General features: G+C 40.3%; 1 protein-coding gene across 1 annotated transcript in view; it reads left to right on the top strand.

The window, feature by feature from the left end:
* Positions 1-14,215, top strand: part of LOC113902735 (coiled-coil domain-containing protein 7-like) — a 169,077-nt gene that overhangs the window by 41,713 nt on the left and 113,149 nt on the right. The window contains exons 8-9 of the mRNA XM_027558129.1: positions 2,858-2,968; positions 12,637-12,750. Of these exons, the coding sequence (XP_027413930.1) occupies positions 2,858-2,968; positions 12,637-12,750 (225 nt within the window). The remainder of the gene's footprint in view (positions 1-2,857; positions 2,969-12,636; positions 12,751-14,215) is intronic.

Consider the following 14,215-nt stretch of genomic DNA (forward strand, 5'->3'; position numbering starts at 1 on the left):
GTCTTGGTTTACTGTGATGTTGAATGGTTTGCCTTGGAAATAAATCAAGATCATTCTGTCGTTTTTGAGATTGTACCTAAGTACTGCATTTCAGACAATAACATTAAAGGTGTAGTAAAACCTGTTACAGAAAAGCCAAAGTGAACCTGATGATCTTGTAGACAGGGATGCTGTAAAGGGCATTTGTAATATGAATTGCTTCATACCTATTTCCTTCAGCTGGGTCAAGAGCCTCTAGGGAAGTTACAGTGTCATTACATCAGGCCAGTGTCCTGATCTGTACCACAGCATTAAGCTGCCTATAGTTAAGTCTGTAGGCAGGTAAGGCCATATGCACAGATTGTCTTAGCTGTTGAATGGAGAAGGAATCTCACAGAGATGTTTGGTTCACTCAAACAGGGCAGGCATTACTTTTTCTCTTATTAGTAGTTGTTTCTGGAGACAAGTCTGTAGGCACTGGTAGTCTGGTAGGTTTACAGTCTTCCATGTGCCCCACTGAAATGATTCTGAGTACAGCAGTGCTCATCACGGCTTGGGGCTGATGTGAATTGGAGTTCACACAGAAAATATATCTGCACTAATTATGTATTCAGTTGTGGGGGCTATGAAATAGAGGTTTATAATGCCCAAAGGCACCTGCAGAATGGTCAGGTTTAATTAAGGGTCAAAAAGCATTACTTTTCATCATGGCATCCTCTCATCATGGTATCAGAGTTGTGGAGATAATAGTTATTGGTAAAGTAGAAGCCAAATGGCCCAATAGATGGGCTCCCCTCTTTGCCACTTTGAAGTCTGAGTTGGCTTATATCATCAGATGCTGCTGGGGACAAAAGGATGTTACATAGTCTAATCCCTCATCTTATTTATTTTGAAAAGCCAAGTGTTCTAGGTAAAAATAGAGTTGTCAGATTCATCTTAAGGTCACTGTGGGTAGCAGGGGACTAGCTGGTCATCAGTAATAAATTTCATCAATGTTTTGAGTCTCACAGGGCTGTGTTGGCCTCCATGGTTCACTTTATGGCACAAGATGAGTGGTAGAGAGTCCATCCATCCCTTCCTTGAGCCTCCATTGCTGGGTAACTAGACAGCGTTTCCAGTGGCAGGGAGCTCACCATGCATGGACAGTTTTCAGAAAATAAATGTCAGCCAGAGGAATAAGGAAATTGTCTCAGGTGTTTGTGTCTTTTTTCCGCATCCCCTCCCTTGTCCTCCTTGGACACAGTGGCCCCTGTCAGGGAACTCAGAACCAGGGGTTCTGTTGAGACACAGCCAACAAGGTGTCAGTGTCCCGCCCTAAATTAAGAAGAGTAGCTCCTCCATGGTGGAGTCTGTATAGTCTCCTCTGGTTGCTGGTCAAGTGAAACTGAGAAACCTGAATTCTCTTTCATTAGACATGAGTGTCAGAAATTCACCACATCTTGGAGTATACATCAGTGTCATAGATAGGCTGAGAGTAAATAGTAGTCACTAGGTATGGCTTAGCCAGCCATGTCTGCAGTGACTTTTATGAGCTACTGGCACAGTGGTAAAGAATCCACCTCCCAACACAGGAAACTCAGGAGACATGCATTGCATCCATGGGTCAGGAAGATCCTTTGTAGTAGGAAATGGCAACCCACTCCATTAACCTTGCTTAGAAAATTCCATGGACAGAAAAGCCTAGCAGTCCATGAAGTCGCAAAGAATCAGATGCAACTAAGCACACATATGGGTATGTTGTTTTTGGTTTATATTTCCTGTATTTATGTTTTTTATAATTTTATTTTTGGATGTTTTGGGTGTTCACTGCTGTGGGGGCTCTTCTCTAGTTATGACGAGCGGGGGCTACCCTCTAGTTGTAGTGTGAGGCCTTCTCGTTGTGGTGGCTTCTCTTGTTGAGGAGCATAGGCTGTAGGGCACACAGATTTCAGTAGTTGCGGCACATGGGCTCTAGAACACAGGCTTAATAGTTGTAGCACATGGGCTTGGTTGCTCCGAGGCATGTGGGATCCTCCCAGATTAGGGATCGAACCACATCTCCTACATCCACAGGCAGATTCTTTACCACTGAGCCACCAGGGAAGCCCCCTCCTTTATTTCCTTTTTTATAGATTAGCATCTTTTGTCATTTTTTAAAATTCCCTTTCATTTTTTTCTTAAAAGATGGCACACTAGGTATTCTCTCTTTAAGGTTTTTTTTTTGGTCCATTAAAAGTTAATTCCTAGAAATGCTTCCAAGTCAGTTTGTTGGGATCTTCATTCCTTTTATACCTGTTTGTCCAGGTATTTGTACAACTGTGTGCCACTTTATAGCCCATAGTCTGTATTTTCATAGTTTACATTTGTTACTTTAGCTACCAGTCTCCTATGCTGGCATGTTTAAGTGATTTTGAGTTTTTTGTAATTATAAATATGCTGCTATGCATTACCTTACACATATGTATTTTCTTTGTTTGATCTATCAATATATATTAGGCAAAAACAATAAGAAATATCCGAAGATGAGAGTCTACTATAAAACATATTTGAAGTCTAGAAATATTAATGATGTGGTAAAATACCTTCCTTACGTTCATTAAGACTCTTCCTAGTTTTCACATAAGATCTCACATTATAGTGATGTTCTTGTACCTTCATGACAACCCACTCCATTGCTCTTGCCTGGAGAATCGCAGGGACGGAGTAGCCTGGTGCGCTGCCGTCTATGGGGTCGCACAGAGTCGGACACAACTGAAGTGACTTAGCAGCAGTAGCAGCAGCAGCTGCTGTTCACTCTTATAACAGCAGCTGCTGTTATAAATTTGAAATCTAGGGATTTCTCAATAGATCTCTCTTTTTTTTTTTTAATTTAGTGGGCTTAATTCTTCTCTCTGTACAGCTCAGGATGAAGTACTAGATGGAAATCCTATGTTGGAGCATCAAGACTCCAGGTCAAAATCAGAGATTCGCGTGAAGAAACCAAGTTTTCACAAAGGGGAAACACTTACTAGTAAGTATAGTTAGATAGCATCACCGACTCAATGGGCAGGAGTTTAAACAAACTCTGGGTAATATTGGAGAACAGAGGACCCTGGTGTGCTGCAGTCCATGGGGTTGCTAAGAGTTGGACACGACTTAGGAACTGAAGAACAATGAAAACTACAGAAAAGTTTTAATTATTATAAATTAAGCTCATTAGAAGATGTTTTTATTTGGTTTCATGATTATATATGTTTGAGGTATATTTTATAGAAATAATACACTTTGACTAAACAGTGAATACCATAAGCTACTTAGAGAAAAAAGCAGAAATATTGATACCTTGGGTTGAAAATTCTATTCTTTTTTTTTTTTAAACTTTACATAATTGTATTAGTTTTGCCGAATATCAAAATGAATCTGCCACAGGTATACATGTGTTCCCCATCCTGAATCTTTCTCCCTCCTCCCTCTCCATACCATCCCTCTGGGTCGTCGCAGTGCACTAGCCCCAAGCATCCAGTATCGTGCATTGAACCTGGCATCTCGTTTCATACATGATATTTTACATGTTTCAATGCCATTCTCCCAAATCTTCCCACCCTCTCCCTCTCCCACAGAGTCCATAAGACTGTTCTATACATCAGTGTCTCTTTTGCTGTCTCGTACACAGGGTTATTGTTAGCATCTTTCTAAATTCAATATATATGCGTTAGTATACTGTATTGGTGTTTTTCCTTCTGGCTTACTTCACTCTGTATAATAGGCTCCAGTTTCATCCACCTCATTAGAACTGATTCAAATGTATTCTTTTTAATGGCTGAATAATACTCCATTGTGTATCTGTACCACAGCTTTCTTATCCATTCATCTGCTGATGGACATCTAGGTTGCTTCCATGTCCTGGCTATTATAAACAGTGCTGCGATGAACATTGGGGTACATGTGTCTCTTTCCCTTCTGGTTTCCTCAGTGTGTATGCCCAGTAGTGGGATTGCTGGATCATAAGGCAGTTCTATTTCCAGTTTTTTAAGGAATCTCCACACTGTTCTCCATAGTGGCTGTACTAGTTTGCATTCCCACCAGCAGTGTAAGAGGGTTCCCTTTTCTCCACACCCTCTCCAGCATTTATTATTTGTAGACTTTTGGATCGCAGCCATTCTGACTGGTGTGAAGTGGTACCTCATAGTGGTTTTGATTTGCATTTCTCTGATAATGAGTGATGTTGAGCATCTTTTCATGTGTTTGTTAGCCATCTGTATGTCTTCTTTGGAGAAATGTCTGTTTAGTTCTTTGACCCATTTTTTGATTGGGTCATTTATTTTTCTGGAGTTGAGCTGTAGGAGTTGCTTGTATATTTTTGAGATTAGTTGTTTGTCAGTTGCTTCATTTGCTATTATTTTCTCCCATTCTGAAGGCTGTCTTTTCACCTTGCTAATAGTTTCCTTTGATGTGCAGAAGCTTTTAAGGTTAATTAGGTCCCATTTGTTTATTTTTGCTTTTATTTCCAATATTCTGGGAGGTGGGTCATAGAGGATCCTGCTGTGATGTATGTCAGAGAGTGTTTTGCCTATGTTCTCCTCTAGGAGTTTTATAGTTTCTGGTCTTATGTTTAGATCTTTAATCCATTTTGAGTTTATTTTTGTGTATGGTGTTAGAAAGTGTTCTAGTTTCATTCTTTTACAAGTGGTTGACCAGATTTCCCAGCACCACTTGTTAAAGAGATTGTCTTTAATCCATTGTATATTCTTGCCTCCTTTGTCAAAGATAAGGTGTCCATATGTGCGTGGATTTATCTCTGGGCTTTCTATTTTGTTCCATTGATCTATATTTCTGTCTTTGTGCCAGTACCATACTGTCTTGATAACTGTGGCTTTGTAGTAGAGCCTGAAGTCAGGTAGGTTGATTCCTCCAGTTCCATTCTTCTTTCTCAAGATCGCTTTGGCTATTTGAGTTTTTTTGTATTTCCATACAAATTGTGAAATTATTTGTTCTAGCTCTGTGAAGAATACTGTTGGTAGCTTGATAGGGATTGCATTGAATCTATAAATTGCTTTGGGTAGTATACTCATTTTCACTATATTGATTCTTCCAATCCATGAACATGGTATATTTCTCCATCTATTAGTGTCCTCTTTGATTTCTTTCACCAGTGTTTTATAGTTTTCTATATATAGGTCTTTAGTTTCTTTAGGTAGATATATTCCTAAGTATTTTATTCTTTCCGTTGCAATGGTGAATGGAATTGTTTCCTTAATTTCTCTTTCAGTTTTCTCATTATTAGTGTATAGGAATGCAAGGGATTTCTGTGTGTTGATTTTATATCCTGCAACTTTACTATAGTCATTGATTAGCTCTAGTAATTTTCTGGTGGAGTCTTGAGGGTTTTCTATGTAGAGGATCATGCCATCTGCAAGTAGTGAGAGTTTTACTTCTTCTTTTCCAATTTGGATTCCTTTTATTTCTTTTTCTGCTCTGATTGCTGTGGCCAAAACTTCCAAAACTATGTTGAATAGTAATGGTGAAAGTGGGCACCCTTGTCTTGTTCCTGACTTTAGAGGAAATGCTTTCAATTTTTCACCATTGAGGATAATGTTTGCTGTGGGTTTGTCATATATAGCTTTTATTATATTGAGGTATGTTCCTTCTATTCCTGCTTTCTGGAGAGTTTTTATCATAAATGGATGTTGAATTTTGTCAAAGGCTTTCTCTGCATCTATTGAGATAATCATATGGTTTTTATTTTTCAATTTGTTAATGTGGTGTATTACATTGATTGATTTGCGGATATTGAAGAATCCTTGCATCCCTGGGATAAAGCCCACTTGGTTATGGTGTATGATCTTTTTAATGTGTTGTTGGATTCTGATTGCTAGAATTTTGTTAAGGATTTTTGCATCTATGTTCATCAGTGATATTGGCCTGTAGTTTTCTTTTTTTGTGGGATCTTTGTCAGGTTTTGGTATTAGGGTGATGGTGGTCTCATAGACTGAGTTTGGAAGTTTACCTTCCTCTGCAATTTTCTGGAACAGTTTGAGCAGGATAGGTGTTAGCTCTTCTCTAAATTTTTTGGTAGAATTCAGCTGTGAAGCCGTCTGGACCTGGGCTTTTGTTTGCTGGAAGATTTTTGATTACAGTTTCAATTTCCATGCTTGTGATGGGTCTGTTAAGATTTTCTATTTCTTCTTGGTCGAGTTTTGGAAAGTTGTACTTTTCTAAGAATTTGTCCATTTCTTCCTCGTTGTCCATTTTATTGTCATATAATTGTTGATAGTAGTCTCTTATGATCCTTTGTATTTCTGTGTTGTCTGTTGTGATCTCTCCATTTTTGTTTCTAATTTTATTGATTTGATTTTTCTCCCTTTGTTTCTTGATGAGTCTGGCTAATGGTTTGTCAATTTTATTTATCCTTTCAAAGAACCAGCTTTTGGCTTTGTTGATTTTTGCTATGGTCTCTTTTGTTTCTTTTGCATCTATTTCTGCTCTAATTTTTAAGATTTCTTTCCTTCTACTAACCCTGGAGTTCTTCATTTCTTCCTTTTCTAGTTGCTTTAGGTGTAGAGTTAGGTTATTTATTTGACTTTTTTCTTGTTTCTTGAGGTGTGCCTGTATTGCTATGAACTTTCCCCTTAGGACTGCTTTTAAAGTGTCCCACAGGTTTTGGGTTGTTGTGTTTTCATTTTCATTAGTTTCTATGTAAATTTTGATTTCTTTTTTTATTTCTTCTGTGATTTGTTGGTTATTCAGCAGCATGTTGTTCAGCCTCCATATGTTGGAATTTTTAATAGTTTTTCTCCTGTAATTGAGATCTAATCTTACTGCATTGTGGTCAGAAAAGATGCTTGGAATGATTTCTATTTTTTTGAATTTACCAAGGCTAGCTTTATGGCCCAGGATGTGATCTATCCTGGAGAAGGTTCCATGTGCGCTTGAGAAAAAGGTGAAATTCATTGTTTTGGGATGAAATGCCCTATAGATATCAATTAGGTCTAACTGGTCTATTGTATCATTTAAAGTTTGTGTTTCCTTGTTAATTTTCTGTTTAGTTGATCTATCCATAGGTGTGAGTGGGGTATTAAAGTCTCCCACTATTATTGTGTTATTGTTAATTTCTCCTTTCATACTTGTTAGCATTTGTCTTACATACTTCGGTGCTCCTGTGTTGGGTGCATATATATTTATAATTGTTATATCTTCTTCTTAGATTGATCCTTTGATCATTATGTTAGTGACCTTCTTTGTCTCTTTTCACAGCCTTTGTTTTAAAGTCTATTTTATCTGATGTGAGTATTGCTACTCCTGCTTTCTTTGGTCCCTATTTGCATGGAAAATCTTTTTCCAGCCCTTCACTTTCAGTCTGTATGTGTCCCCTGTTTTGAGGTGGGTCTCCTGTAGACAACGTATGTAGGGGTCTTGTTTGTGTATCCATTCAGCCAGTCTTTGTCTTTTGGTTGGGGCATTCAACCCATTTACGTTTAAGGTAATTACTGATAAGTATGATCCCGTTGCCATTTACTTTATTGTTTGGGGTTCGAGTTTATACACCGTTTTTGTGTTTCCTGTCTAGAGAATATCCTTTAGTATTTGTTGGACAGCTGGTTTGGTGGTGCTGAATTCTCTCAGCTTTTGCTTGTCTGAAAAGCTTTTGATTTCTCCTTCATACTTGAATGAAATCCTTGTTGGGTACAATAATCTGGGCTGTAGGTTATTTTCTTTCATCATTTTAAGTATGTCTTGCCATTCCCTCCTGGCTTGAAGAGTTTCTATTGAAAGATCAGCTGTTATCCTTATGGGAATTCCCTTGTGTGTTATTTGTTGTTTTTCCCTTGCTGCTTTTAATATTTGTTCTTTGTGTTTGATCTTTGTTAATTTGATTAATATATGTCTTGGGGTGTTGAAAATTCTAAAGATTACTTGGTGATGACCAGCAGATCAATGCCGCAAGGACAATCAGTTCAGTTCAGTTCAGTCGCTCAGTAGTGTCCGACTCTTTGCAACCCTGTGAGTCACAGCACACCAGGCCTCCTTGTCTATCACCAATTCCACAAGGACAATAGCAGGTGAATAATTGGCTCTCTGGAATTTTTGTGCCTTTCAGCCAGCTTCAGGTAATTATGGGAACAGAAGCCCAATGGATGCCTCTACCCATGACAGGGCCCTTGTGCCATGGAAGGTCATGGAGATCATGGTCACCTCTGCCCCAGTCACCAAATGACTCTAGAAATACAGTATCCCTGCTCCCTACTTTGAGTTCTGACTTTGGCACACATGCTCAGATAACCACTGATGATGTTGGAATATTAACCTAACCCCTAATGTTGCTTATGGTTTAAAGCTGGGAGGTTTGAATAAAAGTAATGGAGGCTTCTCTGACTCACATCAGTGTCACTTGGAGCAGAGGGAGGAGCATTTGTATCAATATTAGTTACAGGTGTCATCACAATTTGACTTTAGTGTGTGCTGAGACCCATGGCCCACTACTTGGCTAGGAGCTCTTCGGTAAAATGCCTATTAATGTTCTCTTTAAGGCCCCACTGGTTAGGAACTAGACCTAGAGATTTCTTTGGGAAAATCTTTAACCAGATCGTCTAGGGGTAGGTGCCCATTAGGATTTTTAGGTCTATTCAGTGGTCAATTAGTACTGTTTTGTTGGTAGCTTCTTTTCCTATGTCTTAAAATTTGTCAGTCAGGATCTGCATTGTGCTGTGAAGTAATAGACATCATCTTATAAGCAGGTTTAATTGAGCTTAAAAACTGGTAAAGTTGACCTGACGGAAACAAAATAGAAATCTGAGTCGGATCAGAAATATTTTTACTGTCCTTTCTCCACCCATGACTTTAGAGATCAGCAGTGTGGCTCATAGAGCCTTTAAGAACCTCTGTAAGTGATGATCCAAGTGTGTTTTTCAAGGCAACGAAAATTCCAATGTAAGGGCTCTTCTGTTGGAGCCAGATGTGCACTCAGCCGAGGAGGGGAAAAGGTCTCAGGTGTTCATGTCTCTGATCCCCCTTTGCTTCTACCTCATTGGGCAAGAATGGACTGGCACATCATACAGTGGGTTCTACAGTGACAGGCCCTACAGTGTACCCTCTCCCTCACCTAGTTTAACAAAATGACTTCTTTTTCACAGAGGCAAACTACCTTAGTCAGCAGAGTCTCTCTGAGTAGCTAGGGAAAACAATCCTTAGGACTCTGCTTTCTTTTTTCATTAAAGTGTGAATCTCAACAACTCACTGCCTCATAGGCTATCTGTTGGTTCCAGGGCATGCTAGAGTGGTCAGTGCAATTCAGCGGTACAATTTAGCATGCAGGGCCTCCAAAGTTTCTGGACCCATCAGTAACTATAAAATTCCTTCTCTAGTTTTTCAGAGCCAGTGTATTGAGTCTCTCATCTGAGTCATTCAGCATCTTGTTAGGTGAATCAAAGGCTAAGGACAAAGACAGTTGTTCTCCTTCAGAACTGAAAAGCTTATGCAAGGAATTAGGCACAGATGACGGGATTAAGATGAGGTATACAATGGAATGTTACTCAGCCATGAAAAGGAGTGCAGCTCTGACATTTGCAGTTACATGAATGGATTCCAGAAAGTAGTTTATAGTGAGACAAATTAGAGAGAGAAGGACATATACTGTATGATATCACTTATATCTGTAATCTCAAAAATAATAAACATGAATGTGTTTACAAAGTAGAAACAAAACTCACAGATATAGAGCACTAACTTGGGGTTATCAAAAGGGGGATGAAAGATGAGAAGGACAATTGTGGTGGTATGAACCAATACAAACTACTATATAAAATAGATACGCAGCAAGGATATACTATAGAGCACAAAGAATTATACCCATTATCTTGTAATAACCTATAATGGATTATACTCTGAAAGAATAGTGAATCACTATGCTGTGTACCTAAAACTAGCTCAGCTGGTAAAGAATCCACCTACAATGCAGGAGACCCCGGTTCGATCCTTGGGTTGGGAAGATCCACTGGAGGAGGGATAGGCTAACCACTCCAATATTCTTGAGCTTCCTTGGTGGCTCAGCTGGTAAAGAATCTGCTTGCGATGTGGGAGACCTGGGTTTGATCCCTGGGCTGGGAAGATCCCCTGGAGAAGGGAACGGCTTACCCACTCCAGTATTTTGGTCTGTAAAATTCCACGGACAATACTCTGTGGGGTCACAAAGAATCAGACGGGACTGAGTGACTGACAACATAGTATTATGGTACTAAATCAACTCTTTAGAAATTTATATGCAGGTCAGGAAGCAATTGGATATGGAACAACAGACTGGTTCCAAATAGGAAAAGGAGTACGTCAAGGCTGTATATTGTCACCCTGCTTATTTAATTTATATGCAGAGTACATCATGACAAACACTGGGCTGGATGAAGCACAGGCTGGAATCAAGATTGCCGGGAGAAATATCAATAACCTCAGATATGCACATGACACCACCCTTATGGCAGAACGTGAAGAGGAACTAAAAAGCCTCTTGATGAAAGTGAAAGAGGAGAGGGAAAAAGTTGGCTTAAAGCTCAACATTCAGAAAACGAAGATCATGACATCCAATCCCATCACTTCATGGCAAATAAATGGGGAAACAGTGGAAACAGTGTCAGACTTTATTTTGGGGGGCTCCAAAATCACTGTAGATGATGACTGTAGCCATGAAATTAAAAGACGCTTACTCCTTGGAAGGAAAGTTAAGACCAACTTAGCATACTCAAAAGCAAAGACATTACTTTGCCAACAAAGGTCCTTCTAGTCAAGTCTGTGGCTTTTCCAGTAGTCATGTATTCCAGATTCGATGCACGATACTGGATGCTTGGGGCTGGTGCACTGGGAAGACCCAGAGGGATGGTATGGGGAGGGAGGAGGGATGAGGGTTCAGGATGGGGAACACATGTATACCTGTGGCGGATTCATTTCAATGTTTGGCAAAACCAATACAATATTGTAAAGTTTAAAAATAAAGTAAAATTAAAAAAAAATAAAGCTGAGCACTGAAGAATTGATGCTTTTGAACTGTGGTGTTGGAGAAGACTCTTGAGAGTCTCTTGGACTGCAAGGAGATCCAACCAGACCATCCTAAAGGAAATTAGTCCTGAATATTCATTGGAAGAACTGATGTTGAAGCTGAAACTCCAGTACTTTGGCCACCTGATGTGAAGAGCTGACTCATTTGAAATGACCCTGATGCTGGGAAAGATTGAAGGCGGGAGGAGAAGGGGATGACAGAGGATGAGATGGTTGGATGGCATCACTGACTCAAAGGACATGAGTTTGAGTAAACTCCAGGAGTTGGTGATGGACAGGGAGGCCTGGCGTGCTGCAGCCCATGAGGTCGCAAAGAGTCCGACATGACTGAGCAACTGAACTGAACTGAAATCAACTCCAGTTTAATCAGACCTTTTGCAAACAGTGCAGTAGGTACTCTTGAGAGCCACATGGTATCCCCTAGTTTATGAAGCTCATTTGCCTCATTGGCAAAGTCCCCTTTCTGTATCTTGCAAGTAATCTGGTGGTAGCTCCCTCCCCACGATGCTGTGCGTGCTTATTGGTACTTGCCACCATGTTCCCTCCACAAAAGCACTGGGCTTCATTGACCACACTTCTCCTTGTGCTAACTTGGTAATGAGAGAAAAGAAATGCCAGTTTCTGAGTAGGTCTATTAAGATAACAACCAAACTCAAGGTTACAGTGAATCATTATTCACTTACCCTCAGAGTGTAGGCTGTAGATCAGACAGGGGAGATCACCAGCTCCATTGTGTTCCCTTTCACACCATGGAAGAGCCCCTGCCAAGAAGCTGACACATCAGTGCAGACTGACGTGAGGGGTGGTCTCCCAGCTGAAGGAATCCCAAACAAAAGGCTCCTTCCATTTTATGGATCCCAGGGCTCGGGTAGCTAGAGTTCTAAAGAGCATCAGCATGATTACTCATTTGCTCCATCCTGTAATGCTTCATACATGGTTTTGGAATAACTTTGCACATACCATTAGGACAACAGCCAAGTTTGAAATTGATTTCATGACTTGACTATGGTCAACTTTCCCCTACCCACCCCACTCCCATGTCTAGCTGTGAGGGTTTATATTAATTACTGTAACCATGTGTTATTCCTTTTATTTTTCCTTCAGCAGTTTTGTTTTATTACGTTTGCTTTCTCTTTCCATTCCATATTCTTGTCCCTATTGGTTTAATTATATTTAGAAATACATAGAGTTGAGTCTTCTTCAAGAGTTAAGTAGTACATAAAACAGTGCTTTTAGAGGTTTATCATTCTTTCCTCAGTCTTCCTCTCCTTTTGTAGATATCTATGTACATTATTTGGTGATTGCTTTCCTGTGTTTTCTCTATTTTTTTCCCTCTCTCTCCTTGTTTTTTCTCATTTCTTCTTATTCTTTACCCAAAGTTTCCATACTAGCTTTCCCCTTTTCAGTTTTTTTCCTAAGTTAGCATTATATCCAGAAATCCCTCCATGTCAATATCTAGTGATGGGTTTCACTCAGATTATAGCATGGGTACAGCTGTTTCTACACATTATGTACCATGCATTATATATACCATTGTGTTTAATTATGGTTTCTTTAATCTTCTTTGCTTTAAAATGTATACACTTTTGAATATTTTGCACTCACAAATATGATCTGTGTATCTATGAAGGAACTTAAGGAATCTCTTTTGTGTAGCTTCTGATAATGATGTGCCTGACCATACTCCTGTGCTTCAGCATCAAGATTCAGTGTCAAAACTCCCAGTGCAAGTACAGAAACAGATAACTCCCAGAGGAGGAAAGCACAGTAGTAAGTACAACAGTTATAGATTCCTTTAAATTAAAAAAAATTAATCTCATTAGATTTTTCTGTTTAGTTCAAGAATGTGTGTTTGAGCATATGCTTGCTTGTGTTTATGTGTGTGCTCAGTCCCCACGGACTATAGCCCAACTGCCAGGCTCCTCTGCCCATGGAATTCTCCAGGCAGGAATACTGGAGTGGGTAGCCATTTCCTACTCCAGGGGATCTTTCCAGCCCAAGGATTAAGCCCAAATCTCTTATGCCTCCTGCACTGGCAGGCAGATTCTTTACCACTGTGCCACCTGGTTTGAGCATAAAATTCATAGTGTCACTTTGATCTAAATGTGAATGTGAAAGTTGTTCAGTCATGTCCAACTCTTTGCAACCCCAGGGACTATACAGTTCAAAGAATTCTCCAGGCCAGAATACTGGAGTGGGTAGCCTTTCCCTTCTCCAGGGAATCTTCCCAATCCAGGGATTGAACCCAGGTCTCCTGCATTGCAGGCAGACTGATTACAGGTGGGCTACAAGGATAGTGATCTAAATGTGAATAATAGCCAGGTAGCGCTAGTGGGAAAGAATCCACCTGCCAATGCAGGAGACACCTGGGTTCAATCCCTGGATCGGGAAGATCCCTTAGAGTAAGAAATGGAAACCCACTCCAGTATTCTGGCCTGGGAAATCCCGTGGACAGAGGAGCCTGGTGGGCTACACTCCATGGGTTCGCAAAGAGTCGGACATGACTGAAGCGACTTAACATGCATGCACGTGAATAATATAAAACAGTTAGAGAACAGGAACCATTCAGCATTTGGTTGGTATTCAGTAAGGTGTCTGCCTACAATTCAGGAGACCCGGGTTCAATCCCTGGGTCAGGAAGATCTCCTGGAGAAGGAAATGGCAACCCACTCCAGTATTCTTGCCTGGAAAATCCCTTGGACTGAGGAACCTGGTAGGCTGCAGTCCATGGGGTCGCAAAGAGTTGGACGTGACTGAGCAACTTCACTTTGACTTTCTTTCTTTATTGGTATAAGACTCCATTGTAGAGAGACTTTGCACTCAGTGTCCACCAAGGCCCGGTAACTACTTAGTAGTTTTTCCAATGGATTCTACACTTTGAGTCAGCAATAGGAGATTAGGGTCCAAAAGCCAGGTGGGCACCTCTGATGTGTGGCTGTGTTATTTTGCCACAGGCTCCAGTAGGCATCAGAGAGGTTGATGAGACCTATAACTTAAAAAGTCAGTGGATTCAGGAGGGCAAGTAAGAGGGTTTCCTGTGTAGCCAGTTGGAGGACCTCCAGGGCCTCCTATAATTACAGGTCTTTTTGGTAATCTGATTGCTGGGTGCTGTCATCAGGATGGCCGTGTAGGGGGATGTGTGAGTACCAGTGTCTGAACAGTCGCACCAGTCGCTGGGCATCTTTTGTATTGTTGGGGCTGAGAGCCTGAGCATGACTAAAACTTAGCAATTATT

Source organism: Bos indicus x Bos taurus, chromosome 13, assembly GCF_003369695.1.
Source record: "Bos indicus x Bos taurus breed Angus x Brahman F1 hybrid chromosome 13, Bos_hybrid_MaternalHap_v2.0, whole genome shotgun sequence".
Taxonomy (NCBI): Eukaryota; Metazoa; Chordata; class Mammalia; order Artiodactyla; family Bovidae; genus Bos; species Bos indicus x Bos taurus.